This window comes from Oncorhynchus clarkii, chromosome 2 (genome assembly GCF_045791955.1).
Source record: "Oncorhynchus clarkii lewisi isolate Uvic-CL-2024 chromosome 2, UVic_Ocla_1.0, whole genome shotgun sequence".
Lineage (NCBI taxonomy): Eukaryota > Metazoa > Chordata > Actinopteri > Salmoniformes > Salmonidae > Oncorhynchus > Oncorhynchus clarkii.
Window position 1 is genome coordinate 13,977,992 of NC_092148.1, and position 14,268 is coordinate 13,992,259.

The 14,268-nt window shown below is 44.0% G+C and overlaps 1 protein-coding gene and 1 long non-coding RNA gene across 3 annotated transcripts; one reads left to right on the forward strand and one right to left on the reverse strand.

The window, feature by feature from the left end:
* The first annotated feature begins 937 nt into the window (after window positions 1-937).
* LOC139422108 (tumor necrosis factor receptor superfamily member 14-like) lies at window positions 938-12,573 on the forward strand. 2 transcript variants are annotated; one of them, XM_071173267.1, is made up of 11 exons: window positions 938-1,178; window positions 1,433-1,502; window positions 1,631-1,685; window positions 2,676-2,786; window positions 9,656-9,817; window positions 9,975-10,059; window positions 10,358-10,416; window positions 10,537-10,653; window positions 11,025-11,044; window positions 11,200-11,323; window positions 11,583-12,573. In XM_071173267.1, exons 2-11 carry the CDS (start codon window positions 1,434-1,436, stop codon window positions 11,828-11,830), a joined length of 1,050 nt encoding a protein of 349 aa, XP_071029368.1. In that variant the 5' UTR covers window positions 938-1,178; window position 1,433; the 3' UTR covers window positions 11,831-12,573. The 2 variants fall into 2 exon arrangements, with proteins under 2 accessions (XP_071029368.1, XP_071029361.1); XM_071173260.1 differs by having other exon boundaries at window positions 938-1,502.
* Window positions 12,574-12,944: 371 nt separating this feature from the next.
* LOC139379654 (uncharacterized) lies at window positions 12,945-13,888 on the reverse strand. Its single transcript, XR_011628404.1, has 3 exons — window positions 13,668-13,888; window positions 13,375-13,491; window positions 12,945-13,277 (listed from the first exon to the last, which is right to left on the reverse strand). It is a non-coding gene; the product is annotated as an uncharacterized lncRNA (long non-coding RNA).
* Window positions 13,889-14,268: the final 380 nt, after the last annotated feature.

A 14,268-nucleotide genomic window follows, 5' to 3' on the forward strand; every position in this document is an offset into this window, starting at 1 on the left:
TTAAAGGAAAACGCTATGTTGGATATATTGTATGTTTAAACACTGGCAATGCAAGGAGGTCCACAGTCAAAAATACTTAGTGTCAGGTTCCCGGATTTGGCACATAGCTGAACTTTTAATGTGGATTCAGATATTTGATTGGTCCTTAATGTTTCTCGTAGACCAGGAGCCAATGCTCTTGCTCGGTGAGGACCAGTGTATTCTCTGGTCCATACATTTTACCATCAACTAATTTCATCTGGCCTGAGTAAGCTAGCATGCAGGTAAATAGACTGAGTTGTCAATGAGAAGACTGTTAGCAATCACCAGGGCCTCATTTACTAAGCATCTGCACCAGTGCCATGTTTACACCTGCTCGGTTCAAAAGGGAACGAGTCATTGAACAAAAGGTCAAGGGACAAGTAAAGTCCATTTTCTGTTTCTATCTCATCTTATAATTCCCTCCGAAAAGAGCAAGTGTAAACATTGCGCTGCTTGGTAAATCAGGCCTTGGTCTTTGTTTTGGTGAGGTGTGAGTTATTTGAAACTGGACTGGCCCCTTGAACATGTGTGCTTCAACGCAGAGCTCTGTATACTGACAGAGAGTTCAACGCAGAGCTCTGTGTACTGACAGAGAGTTCAACGCAGAGCTCTGTGTACTGACAGAGAGTTCTACGCAGAGCTCTGTGTACTGACAGAGAGATGGAATGAAGAATAAAAGATACAGCTGAGCAATATAATTGTGTGTTTTTTTTGTTGTTGTGGATTTGGTGAGTTTATGCTGGAAGCCCACTTGCATTGGCTGCTATGTGTGTCTGTACTTCCTGAACTCCACCTATCTGATAAGCTAACTTTACGAGGACAGCGAGATCAAATGTTTGTGACAAACTGTCTTTCACGTCTTAAAGTATGTGGCGAAAATGATGAGACTTTGGTTCAGAACCATTAGTCACCCTGCTGACATGCCTGTCTTGTCTGCCTGTCTGTCTCTAGCTTATAAATACATCACAACATCACTGTCAGTACACAGTGGGCGGGAGAGACAGGAAGAGAGGAAGATGTCACAGGTGAAGGAAATAATGACGCAAAGGATGGGTAGAGAAGAGAGAGACACACCTTAAAGAATAATAGTTGGGGGGAGAGTCGAAGTTATAGACAACAAATACTTGGAATTTGGTGTGGTGTCTACAGTGCAAAAGGTAAGACTAGATTATCTTATGTGTTGGTAGTTTTCAACAAATATTTCTACATTGATATCTTTTGAACTGAAATGAGGCTCAAAGCTAGAAGTTAGTGCAGTCACCATCAAATTGTGATAAACTTACACATTTTCAACATGTCATTTGTAACATCTTTTGGCATTATTTGTTGTGTGCACTTTTTAATACCTATTTAGAAATGTTACTGAATGAACTCAAATGACAGATTGTTAATGATTTAACATTGTTTACAGAATGGTGATGGAACAGTTATTTGTGGCTGTGCTAATGATGTCTGCACACCTAGCAGTCTCATATCCTCTGGTAACCATTTTGCCCTTTTAATGTCCATTCTCATTATGTGTTATGACCGCCTATGAAAGTTGTGAGAACCATTTGACATCTGTTACAACATGACAGTAGACCTCATGAAACTGTGTTCGTGTTGTCAGATTACAGAGAGATATTACACGGATGGAGGGAGACAATGCAGACTGTGTCCACCAGGTGAGAAAGAAATGCCCTCCATCATTACATTTTAATTGACTTTTTGTTCCCTTCTTTTCCTTCCCTCATCTCCACATTCTATCCCTTCATCCTACAATCAACCATTTTTTACAATAATAGCGAGGCAGATCGTTTCAGAATGTGTGTGAGTGTGTATAGGTTCTTAGGAATCATGAGGAAACTATGAGAGAGTTTCTCTCTCTCTCGTGATGAGAAGTGGAGCTCTGTGCTATGACCACATCCTTCATTAGTATGCAGACTAGGCCAACAGGCTCTCGCTCTGTGCGCTCCATCTCTTCCTGTTATTCTCTGCTCTCGTGTCACTATGCTCCCTCTCTTCTCAGTCAGCAACAGACCGTGTACTAAAACATTACCTGAATGTGTGTGTGCCTATGGGTCTAAAAGAGTTAGCATTATGTTCTGATATCCACTGCTTATGTAGTCTACTACAGGACATTTATAAAACTCCAGCGTCCATCAGTTTGTATTGTTATTGTGGTGCTCTCTTATGTCTTGACTCCCCTTGCCTCTTCACTCTCTCCTCGCTCCTCTCTTTCTACCTCGTTCTCTCTATCGCCCCATTTCCCTATACTTTTCCCAAACTTAATTTCCTTTACTCCATATCTGCTGACCCATGTCTTGCAGACGTTGAACCACTGGACACTTCCTGTTTCACACTGAGTATTTAAATCTTGTATTCCCGGCATATATTAGAATGAGCTATCTACTGCTGTGCATATCATTCTTAGTATATCTGGTGTAAATTCTTCCAGTGTACATACGCATAGATTGCATTTGGGTTGTTGATTAGATTCGCCCCGCCGTTCTTGAATTCTTACAAAAAACAACACTTAAATGATGTATACTTGTTTGACATTTTACTGTGTTAAGAGCTAGTAACACAAGCATTTCGCTGCATTTCGCAGCATTTCGCTGTGTATGCGACCAATAAACTGATTTGATATGTTTCAACTCCCCTCTCTCTCTCAGGTCATTATCAGAAGTCCTGTTCAGAGTGCTCTCCCTGTCGAGATGGTTCCTACACAGCACGATTGAACGCAGAGTCCAGTTGTCATTCCTGCTTCAAAGACTGCAAACATGGTACATAAACACGAACACAAGTCATTCACAGAGCAATGTAACATCTTTATTTAGTGGGAAATACTTCAACTGTATATTGCTTGTAAATATTTTTTGGGGTGGGGACCATCTCTTCGGAGGACCAAAATAAACTTTGTTGTTATATGTACAGGGCATTCAGAAAGTATTCAGACCCTTTGACTTTATCCACATTTTGTTACGTTACAGCCTTATTTTAAAATTTATTACATTGTTTTTTTCCCCTCATCAATCTACACACAATACCCCATAATGACAAAGCAAAAACAGGTTTTTAGAAATTTTGGCAAATTTATAAAACTAAATAAAAATGAAATATCACATTTACATAAGTATTCTGACCCTTTACTCAGTACTTTGTTGAAGCACCTTTGGCAGTGATTACTGCCTCGAGTCTTCATGGGTATGACGCTATAAGCTTGGCTTGGGGAGAGTTGCTGCACAGCTATTTTCAGGTCTCTCTAGAGATGTTCGATCGGTTTAAAAATTTTTTTTTTTAAATTTATTTCACCTTTTATTTAACCAGGTAGGCCAGTTGAGAAAAAGTTATCATTTACAGTCAATAACACAATAGAAAAATCTATATACAGTGTGTGCAAATGTAGTAAGATTAGGGAGGTAAGGCAATAAATAGGCCATAATGGCGAAATAATTACAATTTAGCATTAACACTGGAGTGATAGATGTACACATGCTGATGTGCAAATAGAGATACTGGGGTGCAAAAGAGCAAATATAAATAACAAATATGGGGATGAGGTAGTTTGGTGGGCTATTTACAGATGGGCTGTGTACAGGTGCAGTGATCAGTAAGCTGCTCTGACAGCTGATGCTTAAAGTTGGTGAGAGAGATATGTCTCCAGCTTCAGTGATTTTTGCAATTCGTACAAGTCTTTGGCAGCAGAAAAAAGGATGGAAAGGCTGCCAAATGAGGAGTTGGCATTGACCAGTTAAATATACCTGCTGGAGCGTGTGCTACGGGTGGGTGTTGCTATGGTGACCAGTGAGCTGAGATAAGACGGGGCTTTACCTAGCAAAGACTTATAGATGACCTGGAGCCAGTGGGTTTGGCGACGAATATGAAGTGAGGGCCAGTCAACGAGAGCATACAGGTTGCAGTGGTGAGTAATATATGGGGCTTTGGTGACAAAACGGGTGGCACTGTGATAGACTACATCCAATTTGCTGAGTAGAGTGTTGGAGGCTATTTTGTAAATGACATCGCCGAAGTCGAGGATCGGTAGGATAGTCAGTTTTACGAGGGTATGTTTGGCAGCATGAGTGAAGGAGGCTTTGTTGCGAAATGGAAGCCGATTCTAGACTTCATTTTGGATTGGAGATGCTTAATGTGAGTCTGGAAGGAGAGTTTACAGTCTAACCAGACACCTAGGTATTTGTAGTTGGCCACATATTCTAAGTCAGAACCATCCAGAGTAGTGATGCTAGTCAGGTGCGGGCAGTGATCGGTTGAAGAGCATGCAATTCGTTTTACTAGCATTTAAGAATTAAAGTCCAGGCTCTGGCTGGGCCATTCAAGACTTGTCCCGAAGACACTCCTACGTTGTTTTGGCTGTGTGCTTACGGTCGTTGTCCCCTTGGAAGGTGAATCTTTGCCCTAGTCTGAGATCCTGAGCTCTCTGGGTCATGTTTTCATCAATGATCTCTCTGTACTTTGCTCCGTTCATCTTTCCCTCGATACTGACTACAGTGCCTTGCGAAAGTATTAGGCCCCCTTGAACTTTGCAACCTTTTGCCACATTTCAGGCTTCAAACATAAATATATAAAACTGTCTTTTTTTGTGAAGAATCAACAACAAGTGGGACACAATCATGAAGTGGAACGACATTTATTGGATATTTCAAACTTTTTTAACAAATCAAAAACTGAAAAATTGGGCGTGCAAAATTATTCAGCCCCTTTACTTTCAGTGCAGCAAACTCTCTCCAGAAGTTCAGTGAGGATCTCTGAATGATCCAATGTTGACCTAAATGACTGATGATGATAAATACAATCCGCCTGTGTGTAATCAAGTCTCCGTATAAATGCACCTGCACTGTGATAGTCTGAGGTCCGTTAAAAGCGCAGAGAGCATCATGAAGAACAAGGAACACACCAGGCAGGTCCGAGATACTGTTGTGAAGAAGTTTAAAGCCGGATTTGGATACAAAAATATTTCCCAAGCTTTAAACATCCCAAGGAGCACTGTGCAAGCGATAATATTGAAATGGAAGGAGTATCAGACCACTGCAAATCTACCAAGACCTGGCCGTCCCTCTAAACTTTCAGCTCATACAAGGAGAAGACTGATCAGAGATGCAGCCAAGAGGCCCATGATCACTCTGGATGAACTGCAGAGATCTACAGCTGAGGTGGGAGACTCTGTCCATAGGACAACAATCAGTAGTCGTATATTGCACAAATCTGGCCTTTATGGAAGAGTGGCAAGAAGAAAGCCATTTCTTAAAGATATCCATAAAAAGTGTTGTTTAAAGTTTGCCACAAGCCACCTGGGAGACACACCAAACATGTGGAAGAAGGTGCTCTGGTCAGATGAAACCAAAATTGAACTTTTTGGCAACAATGCAAAACGTTATGTTTGGCGTAAAAGCAACACAGCTCATCACCCTGAACACACCATCACCACTGTCAAACATGGTGGTGGCAGCATCATGGTTTGGGCCTGCTTTTCTTCAGCAGGGACAGGGAAGATGGTTAAAATTGATGGGAAGATGGATGGAGCCAAATACAGGACCATTCTGGAAGAAAACCTGATGGAGTCTGCAAAAGACCTGAGACTGGGACGGAGATTTTCTTCCAACAAGACAATGATCCAAAACATAAAGCAAAATCTACAATGGAATGGTTCAAAAATAAACATATATCCAGGTGTTAGAATGGCCAAGTCAAAGTCCAGACCTGAATCCAATCGAGAATCTGTGGAAAGAACTGAAAACTGCTGTTCACAAATGCTCTCCATCCAACCTCACTGAGCTCGAGCTGTTTTGCAAGGAGGAATGGGAAAAAAATTCAGTCTCTCGATGTGCAAAACTGATAGAGACATACCCCAAGCGACTTACAGCTGTAATCGCAGCAAAAGGTGGCGCTACAAAGTATTAACTTAAGGGGGCTGAATAATTTTGCACGCCCAATTTTTCAGTTTTTGATTTGTTAAAAAAGTTTGAAATATCCAATAAATGTCGTTCCACTTCATGATTGTGTCCCACTTGTTGTTGATTCTTCACAAAAAAATACAGTTTTATATCTTTATGTTTGAAGCCTGAAATGTGGCAAAAGGTCGCAAAGTTCAAGGGGGCCGAATACTTTCGCAAGGCACTGTATTCTCCCAGTCCCTGCCGCTGAAAAATATGCCCACAACATGATGCTGCCACCACCATGCTTCACTATAGGGATGGTGGCAGGTTTCCTCCAGACGTGACGTTTAACATTCATGCCAAAGAGTTCAATCTTGGTTTCATCAGACCAGAGAATCTTCTCATGGTCTGACAGTCCTTTAGATGCCTTTTGGTAAACTCAAAGTGGGCTGTCATGTGCCTTTTACTGAGGAGTGGCTTCCATCTGGCCACTCTACCATAAAGGCCTGATTGGTGGAGTGCTTTAGAGATGGTTGTCCTTCTGGATGGTTCTCCCATCTCCACACAGGAGCTATGAAGCTCTGTCAGGGTGACCATTGGGTTCTTGGTCACTTCCCTGACCAAGGCCCTTCTCCGCCGATTGCTCAGTTGCTCAGTTGCGCCGATTGCAACTGTTGCTCAGTTGCTCAGCTCTAGGAAGAGTGTTGATGGTTCCAAACTTCTTCCATTTAAGAATGATGGAGGCCACTGTGTTCTTGGGGACCTTCAATGCTGCAGAAATGTTTTGGTACCCTTCCCCAGATCTGTGCCTCGACACAATCCTGTCACGGAGCTCTACATACAATTCCTTTGACCTCATGGCTTGGTTTTTGCTCTGACATGCACTGTCAACTGTGGGACTTTATATAGACAGGTGTGTGCCTTTCCAAATTATGTCCAATCAATTGAATTTACCACAGGTGGACTCCAAGTTGTAGAAACATCTCAAGCATGATCAATGGAAACAGGATGCACATTTCTAAAAATCTGTTTTGCTTTGTCATTGTGGGGTATTGTGTGGAGATTGATTTTTAAAAATTATTTAATCCATTTTAGAATAAGGCTGTGATGTAACAAAATGTGGGAAAGGTCAAGGGGCCTGAATACTTTCTGAATTCATGGTACATTCTACATGTTACATACATTGCATTTTTTATTTTTTACAGTAGTTACATAGCAAGAGTAAAGTAATTTGATATTTTGATATACATTAGATCTAGATAGATCGATAGTACTTATACATTGTGTTTTCAGTCATAACTAGAACACAAGTTTTTAAACCCACCCCTTAGCTACTCTGTCCAGCCCACCTATCTCCATAAACCCACCCCTCAGCTACTCTGTCCAGCCCACCTATCTCCATAAACCCACCCCTCAGCTACTCTGTCCAGCCCACCTATCTCCATAAACCCACCCCTCAGCTACTCTGTCCAGCCCACCTATCTCCATAAACCCACCCCTCAGCTACTCTGTCCAGCCCACCTATCTCCATAAACCCACCCCTCAGCTACTCTGTCCAGCCCACCTATCTCCATAAACCCACCCCTCAGCTACTCTGTCCAGCCCACCTATCTCCATAAACCCACCCCTCAGCTACTCTGTCCAGCCCACCTATCTCCATAAACCCACCCCTCAGCTACTCTGTCCAGCCCACCTATCTCCATAAACCCACCCCTCAGCTACTCTGTCCAGCCCACCTATCTCCATAAACCCACCCCTCAGCTACTCTATCCAGCCCACCTATCTCCATAAACCCACCCCTCAGCTACTCTGTCCATCCCACCTATCTCCATAAACCCACCCCTCAGCTACTCTGTCCAGCCCACCTATCTCCATAAACCCACCCCTCAGCGACTCTGTCCATCCCACCTATCTCCATAACCCCCCCCCCCCTCAGCTACTCAGTCCATCCCACCTATCTCCATAAACCCACCTCTCAGCTACTCTCTGTCCATCCCAACTATCTCCATAAACCCACCCCTCACCTACTCAGTCCATCCCACCTATCTCCATAAACCCACCCCTCAGCTACTCTCAGTCCATCCTATCTATCTCCATAAACCCACCCCTCAGCTACTCTGTCCATCCCACCTATCTCCATAAACCCACCCCTCAGCTACTCTGTCCAGCCCACCTATCTCCATAAACCCACCCCTCAGCGACTCTGTCCATCCCAACTATCTCCATAAACCCACCCCTCACCTACTCAGTCCATCCCACCTATCTCCATAAACCCACCCCTCAGCTACTCTCAGTCCATCCTATCTATCTCCATAAACCCACCCCTCAGCTACTCTGTCCATCCCACCTATCTCCATAAACCCACCCCTCAGCTACTCTGTCCATCCCACCTATCTCCATAAACTCACCCCTCAGCTACTCAGTCCATCCCACCTATCTCCATAACCCCCCCCCCCCCCCCCCCTCAGCTACTCAGTCCATCCCACCTATCTCCATAAACCCACCTCTCAGCTACTCTCTGTCCATCCCAACTATCTCCATAAACCCACCCCTCACCTACTCAGTCCATCCCACCTATCTCCATAAACCCACCCCTCAGCTACTCTCAGTCCATCCTATCTATCTCCATAAACCCACCCCTCAGCTACTCTGTCCATCCCAACTATCTCCATAAACCCACCCCTCAGCTACTCTGTCCATCCCACCTATCTCCATAAACTCACCCCTCAGCTACTCAGTCCATCCCACCTATCTCCATAAACCCACCTCTCAGCTACTCTCTGTCCATCCCAACTATCTCCATAAACCCACCTCTCAGCTACTCTCTGTCCATCCCAACTATCTCCATAAACCCACCCCTCACCTACTCAGTCCATCCCACCTATCTCCATAAACCCACCCCTCAGCTACTCTCAGTCCATCCTATCTATCTCCATAAACCCACCCCTCACCTACTCAGTCCATCCCACCTATCTCCATAAACCCACCCCTCAGCTACTCTCAGTCCATCCCACCTATCTCCATAAACCCACCCCTCAGCTACTCTCAGTCCATCCCACCTATCTCCATAAACCCACCCCTCACCTACTCAGTCCATCCCACCTATCTCCATAAACCCACCCCTCAGCTACTCTCAGTCCATCCTATCTATCTCCATAAACCCACCCCTCACCTACTCTGTCCATCCCACCTATCTCCATAAACCCACCCCTCAGCTACTCTCAGTCCATCCTATCTATTTCCATAAACCCACCCCTCAGCTACTCTCAGTCCATCCTATCTATTTCCATAAACCCACCCCTCAGCTACTCTCAGTCCATCCTATCTATCTCCATAAACCCACCCCTCAGCTACTCTGTCCATCCCACCTATCTCCATAAACCCACCCCTCAGCTACTCTCAGTCCATCCCACCTATCTCCATAAACCCACCCCTCAGCTACTCTGTCAATCCCACCTATCTCCATTAACCCACCCCTCAGCTACTCTCAGTCCATCCCACCTATCTCCATAAACCCACCCCTCAGCTACTCTCAGTCCATCCCACCTATCTCCATAAACCCACCCCTCAGCTACTCTCAGTCCATCCCACCTATCTCCATAAACTGCCCTCTTATGATTTCCATATGCCTACATGTCATTTCTTACCAAGAGTCAAAAAGGTATGTCTACAGTATGGACACTATTTATTACCATGTAATAGCTGTACTAAACCTTTTGTTCTGTGTGTGTGTGTGTGTGTGTGTGTGTGTGTGTCAGATTTGCACCTGGTGGAGGATGAGCCGTGTACTTCTGTATCGGACGCTAGATGTCGCTGTGAGGCTGGTTTTACCTGCACCGACAAAGACGACCAGACAGGAAACTGTAGAGACTGTGAGAAGATCCCTCAGCTGCCCCCACCTCCCCTGCCACCTAGCAATGGTACTGTACAGTGTGTGTGTTGCCCACTGGCCTTCTCTTATGCCTGTCTTCCTCCACTGTGTTGTATTCTTGCCAGGTTCTGGGTATTGAATCAGTGTGTTTGGCTGTGGATAGATGTGATGTTTTCCTGCCTGTGTGCACTCTGCTCTGATTACAGTAGTGGGCATCAGAAACAACCAGACAGGAACTTCCTCTGAACACAGCAGGACTTCCTCTTTCGCTGGACGCTGTCAACCTCCCAAGTGAGCCTTTATCCTTTTTAATCCTCCCTAAAACATACTATTACATACTGGAACCAGACAGATAAACAGGCTCTGGTTGAAGCCTTCTCCTGCCAGGATGGCCACTTCTGGCAAAGTTATTATTTTATGGTACATAACCTTCATACAACCAGAAGATCTGGTATCAAAGAATTGTCAGATATTTTAGTGGTAATGGATATGGGATATTAAATACATTTCTCAGCTCACTGGCCCCACTTCAGTGTTGACAGGCTGTGAATATGTTACATGATGAGTCCTTTACCTCTGTCTCACCCAGCTGTGACATTCCACGATCACCAGTCTCACAACCAGGCAACGCCACTCATCACACCACAGGTGAGTGTGAGTACGAGTGTGTGTGTGTGTGTCCATCAGTTATTTTAATTACAGTCAGAATATATCGAAACTGTGAGAAGGTACAGATACAGTAGTTTCTCCATCTCCTTTCCCCACCAGCTGACACCAGCAAACACTTGGCAGCCATTTTGTGTCCTATGGTGGTCATTGGAATCCTAGCCGTTATCATTCTGTTATGTATCCGTCGCCCAGGAAATGAAGCCTGTTTCAAACAAGGTAAGGAGTGTTCCTCTGTTCAGTCTCAACTGTAGTTAGATCATTGTGTTAGAGCAGACTCTCTCTCTGGACACTATAATGAGATGAGGAAGGATTAGACTGTGATGTTAAATCTCAGGATAGGTCTACACTGGGAGCCAACTGTATCTTCTTGTGAATGTAATTGAATTAAAAGATTGCAACACTCTCTCTGTGTAGACCTACTTACCAGTTTCTAGTGTCTACATGTACCCAGAAAGCATTAAACTGCAGAGTTAAGATGATAAAACATTGCCCTTTCAATCATAGATGATTAATCAATGAAGAACCCATGAGTGGCTTACCATCAGTTTGCTGGGGTCACTAATAGATTTGTGTCTGTTATTTTCCAGCTCTCAAGTTCTGTAACAAGGTATGTGTAATAACCTACGGTAACTTACTACATTGTGTGTGTAATGTTTACATTGTCATTCGTGTGTTCCTGACCTAAACCCTATATAGGAATTGTTGACAATTGTGTATTCCAATAACTCTGGATTTTTGGTGAATTTCTGTACTCTTATGAAGGGAGTAAGAGAAACGTCGCCTAACAAGACCAAAGAGCCACCTCATCAGCACAATGCCAGAGAGACACAGCCCAGTATTAAGCACCAGACAGTGGATCCACCACCTATTACAGCAGCAAATATAGGTACTATGGATACATACAAATAATTATGTTGACCCCAAGATCTTGATTTAAAAAGGAATCTAAATATGGTGGAGTTCCTCTTGTGGTTTTTCCTATAGAGGCACGTCAGTCGTTTAACTTGGAGTTTTGCATAGATTATGTTTTGAAGTCCATGGGAGATTAGCATGGGAAGTTGATCAGTTTCAAGATCCATAGTGAATAAGGCTGATGATGAATGTAGAATCTAATATCACTTTCTCTCTGTCTGTGTCTCTCTCAGGTCCGGTCCATGTCCACAATGCTGGAACAGTCATCTTCAGTTTACTCAACCAGTTCACTGGTATGGGTGGAGGGATGGAAGAGAGAGTGCAGAAAGAGAGGGATGAGGAAGGATGTCCGACCCACCCCACACCCTCCCCTAACATCCATCTATCCCAGGAGGAAAGGGATGGGGAGATGGACTGTGTATTCTTCCCTTCACAGGAACAAGGGAAGGACAGTCACGTTTCCAAAGAGGAGGTGCATTGAGGGGAGGGGGATTGAGGACAGAGGACGCACCAAGTGAAAGCTTCCCTTCTAGGATCAGTTTAGCCAACCATACATCCTAATGTTAATCATAAGGAGGATTAAGACTTACCACTGACCCTGGATCAGTGGTAAGGGACAACATCTACCTGGGGCTCTATTCAGTCTGTATCACTACAGATTGCGTGATAGGAACAGAGGTCATTTCTGATTGAGCCAACATATGCAGCGTTTAATGTGAAAGCAGTCGCTTCTGACACAGGAACATTGCCTTTCCATTTCTTTCAGGCTGTAAAGCTGCACTTCCGCAATACAGATTGAATAGAGCCCTTTTATTTAACTAGGCAAGTCAGTTAAGAACAAGTTCTCATTTTCAATGACGGCCTAGGAACAGTGGGTTAACTGCCTTGTTCGGGGCAGAACAACAGATTTTTACCTTGTCAGCTCAGGGATTCAACCTTTTGGTTACTAGTCCAATGCTCTAACCACTAGGCCACCTGCCACTCTTACTCTCAGAACACCAGTGAATCCCAAAACTCTAGAATGGTCATTATTTCCTGTTCTAGACTTAGATAGAGCTAGACATCTCACTATGGTGGTCATGTACACATCCACTTGCTCTCATTTTATTGAACTGTATAAAAAGCTTTGTCTCAACTGCTGTCTCAACTGTTTTTTTCTGTGTTCATGTGGCACCTTGAACTGTTTTTTCACAAATTAAAAGCAAAATACGAAATATAAATTTTCAGTGAATACAGGTGATGGGGCAATTGTATGACATTACAGTAGGCCTGTAACATTTGTGATTCTGTTCTTTAAAATACAGCCACTACTATGTAAGAGTAAACACTGGCATAAAGCATAGATACAGCAAAAAGCATAATAATTGTAACGAAGGTATAAAACATCTTCAACATAAACATGTACAGTACATGTATTCAGCACACAAATCTGTCTGTCTGTCTGTCTGTCTGTCTGTCTGTCTGTCTGTCTGTCTGTCTGTGTCTCTCTCTCTCTCTCTCTCTCTCTCTCTCTCTCTCTCTCTCTCTCTCTCTCTCTCTCTCACTCTTCCAGTTACTCTTTCTCGGTCACAGACTCCCACTCCCTCTCTCATCTTTAGCCTGTGTCTTCATACTTCAAAGTGTCTTTTTGTCCTATTTTCTTGTCCTTTCTGAAAGTCCTAGATACAGAAGCCACTGCATTAAACCAATACAGCAGCCTGTCTAGCCTTTAGGTTAGTTTCACTTCAATGGGAATGTGAGGTAGTCTGTTTGTCTCCTGGGTCTCCCAGCTCACTTGTGAGTTCTCATCCTCTCCTTTGACACTGACTTCCTCCATCAAACGTCTAGTAGCAGCTCTGGCTTTCCACACACTTCCTGGACCGGCATGGGCACTTCCTCCTCCGCTGTGCTCTGATTGGCTGGAGTTGTCTTTTTGGGAGACCAGAAGCCTGATGGACCAATAAGATGAGGGTTAAGTCAAATGTGCGTGCATATGTATTGTGTTCAATAGAACTGCAGGACAGATCAACAGTGACGTGGACTTACTGTTTGGTGAACCAATCCATCGCAGAAAAGGTTTGAGCTTTGAGATGGCAACAAGGCAGGTGAGCAGTAGACACACACACACTGCAGACACACACACCGGGAGCCACTTGCTATCATCTGTTTGTGTGTATGAGAGACAGAGGAGTAGAGAGAGAGGTCAGGGCCATAAAACACATTAACACCGGCATTGTATTGGGTTTTGTGAGAGAGAGAGAACTATGTAGCTCTCATGGCATTTTTACATGTCACTTTGAACACTTTCAGGCCATTTTATCATTTGTATTGTAGTTTACCTTGGTTTGGTTTTGTGCTGGGCCCAATACCAGGTTTGGTGACCGGATTAGGTCTATGATTAGGGATACCAGGCACCGAGTGGTTTGACACTGGAGCTGGCATGATGGGAGGTGTCGGTATGAGTTTGGGTGTGTTCGGGCTGGGGATCTCCTCACAGTCCAGACAGGTGCCACTTCCTCTGCAGCGGTAGCCTGGTTTACAGCTGCACACATCATTCTGCTTGGTGGAACAGTTAGATACATACTGCAGCTCTGTAACGAAACACAAGTCATAGGTGGTCTATTTGTTTGTGTGCCTTCATGTATACTGACTTTGACAGTGTTTTTGTCACATAGTCAAACACAATCTGAAATCATGCCTGAATATGAGAAAATGGCTCATCTTCAAAATGACTCATAGTACCTTGTTGAATCAGGTTTTGACTCACAACGAACTGAAGTGTATATTACCGTCTGACCCCACCCTACACACACACACACACACACACACACACACACACACACACACAGCAGCCATTTCACTAGAGTGAACATCAGTTAACGTGTTCACTGAGTCTGGCTACTCTCAAACCTCTCTCACCTCTGTGTTTACAGTCTTTAA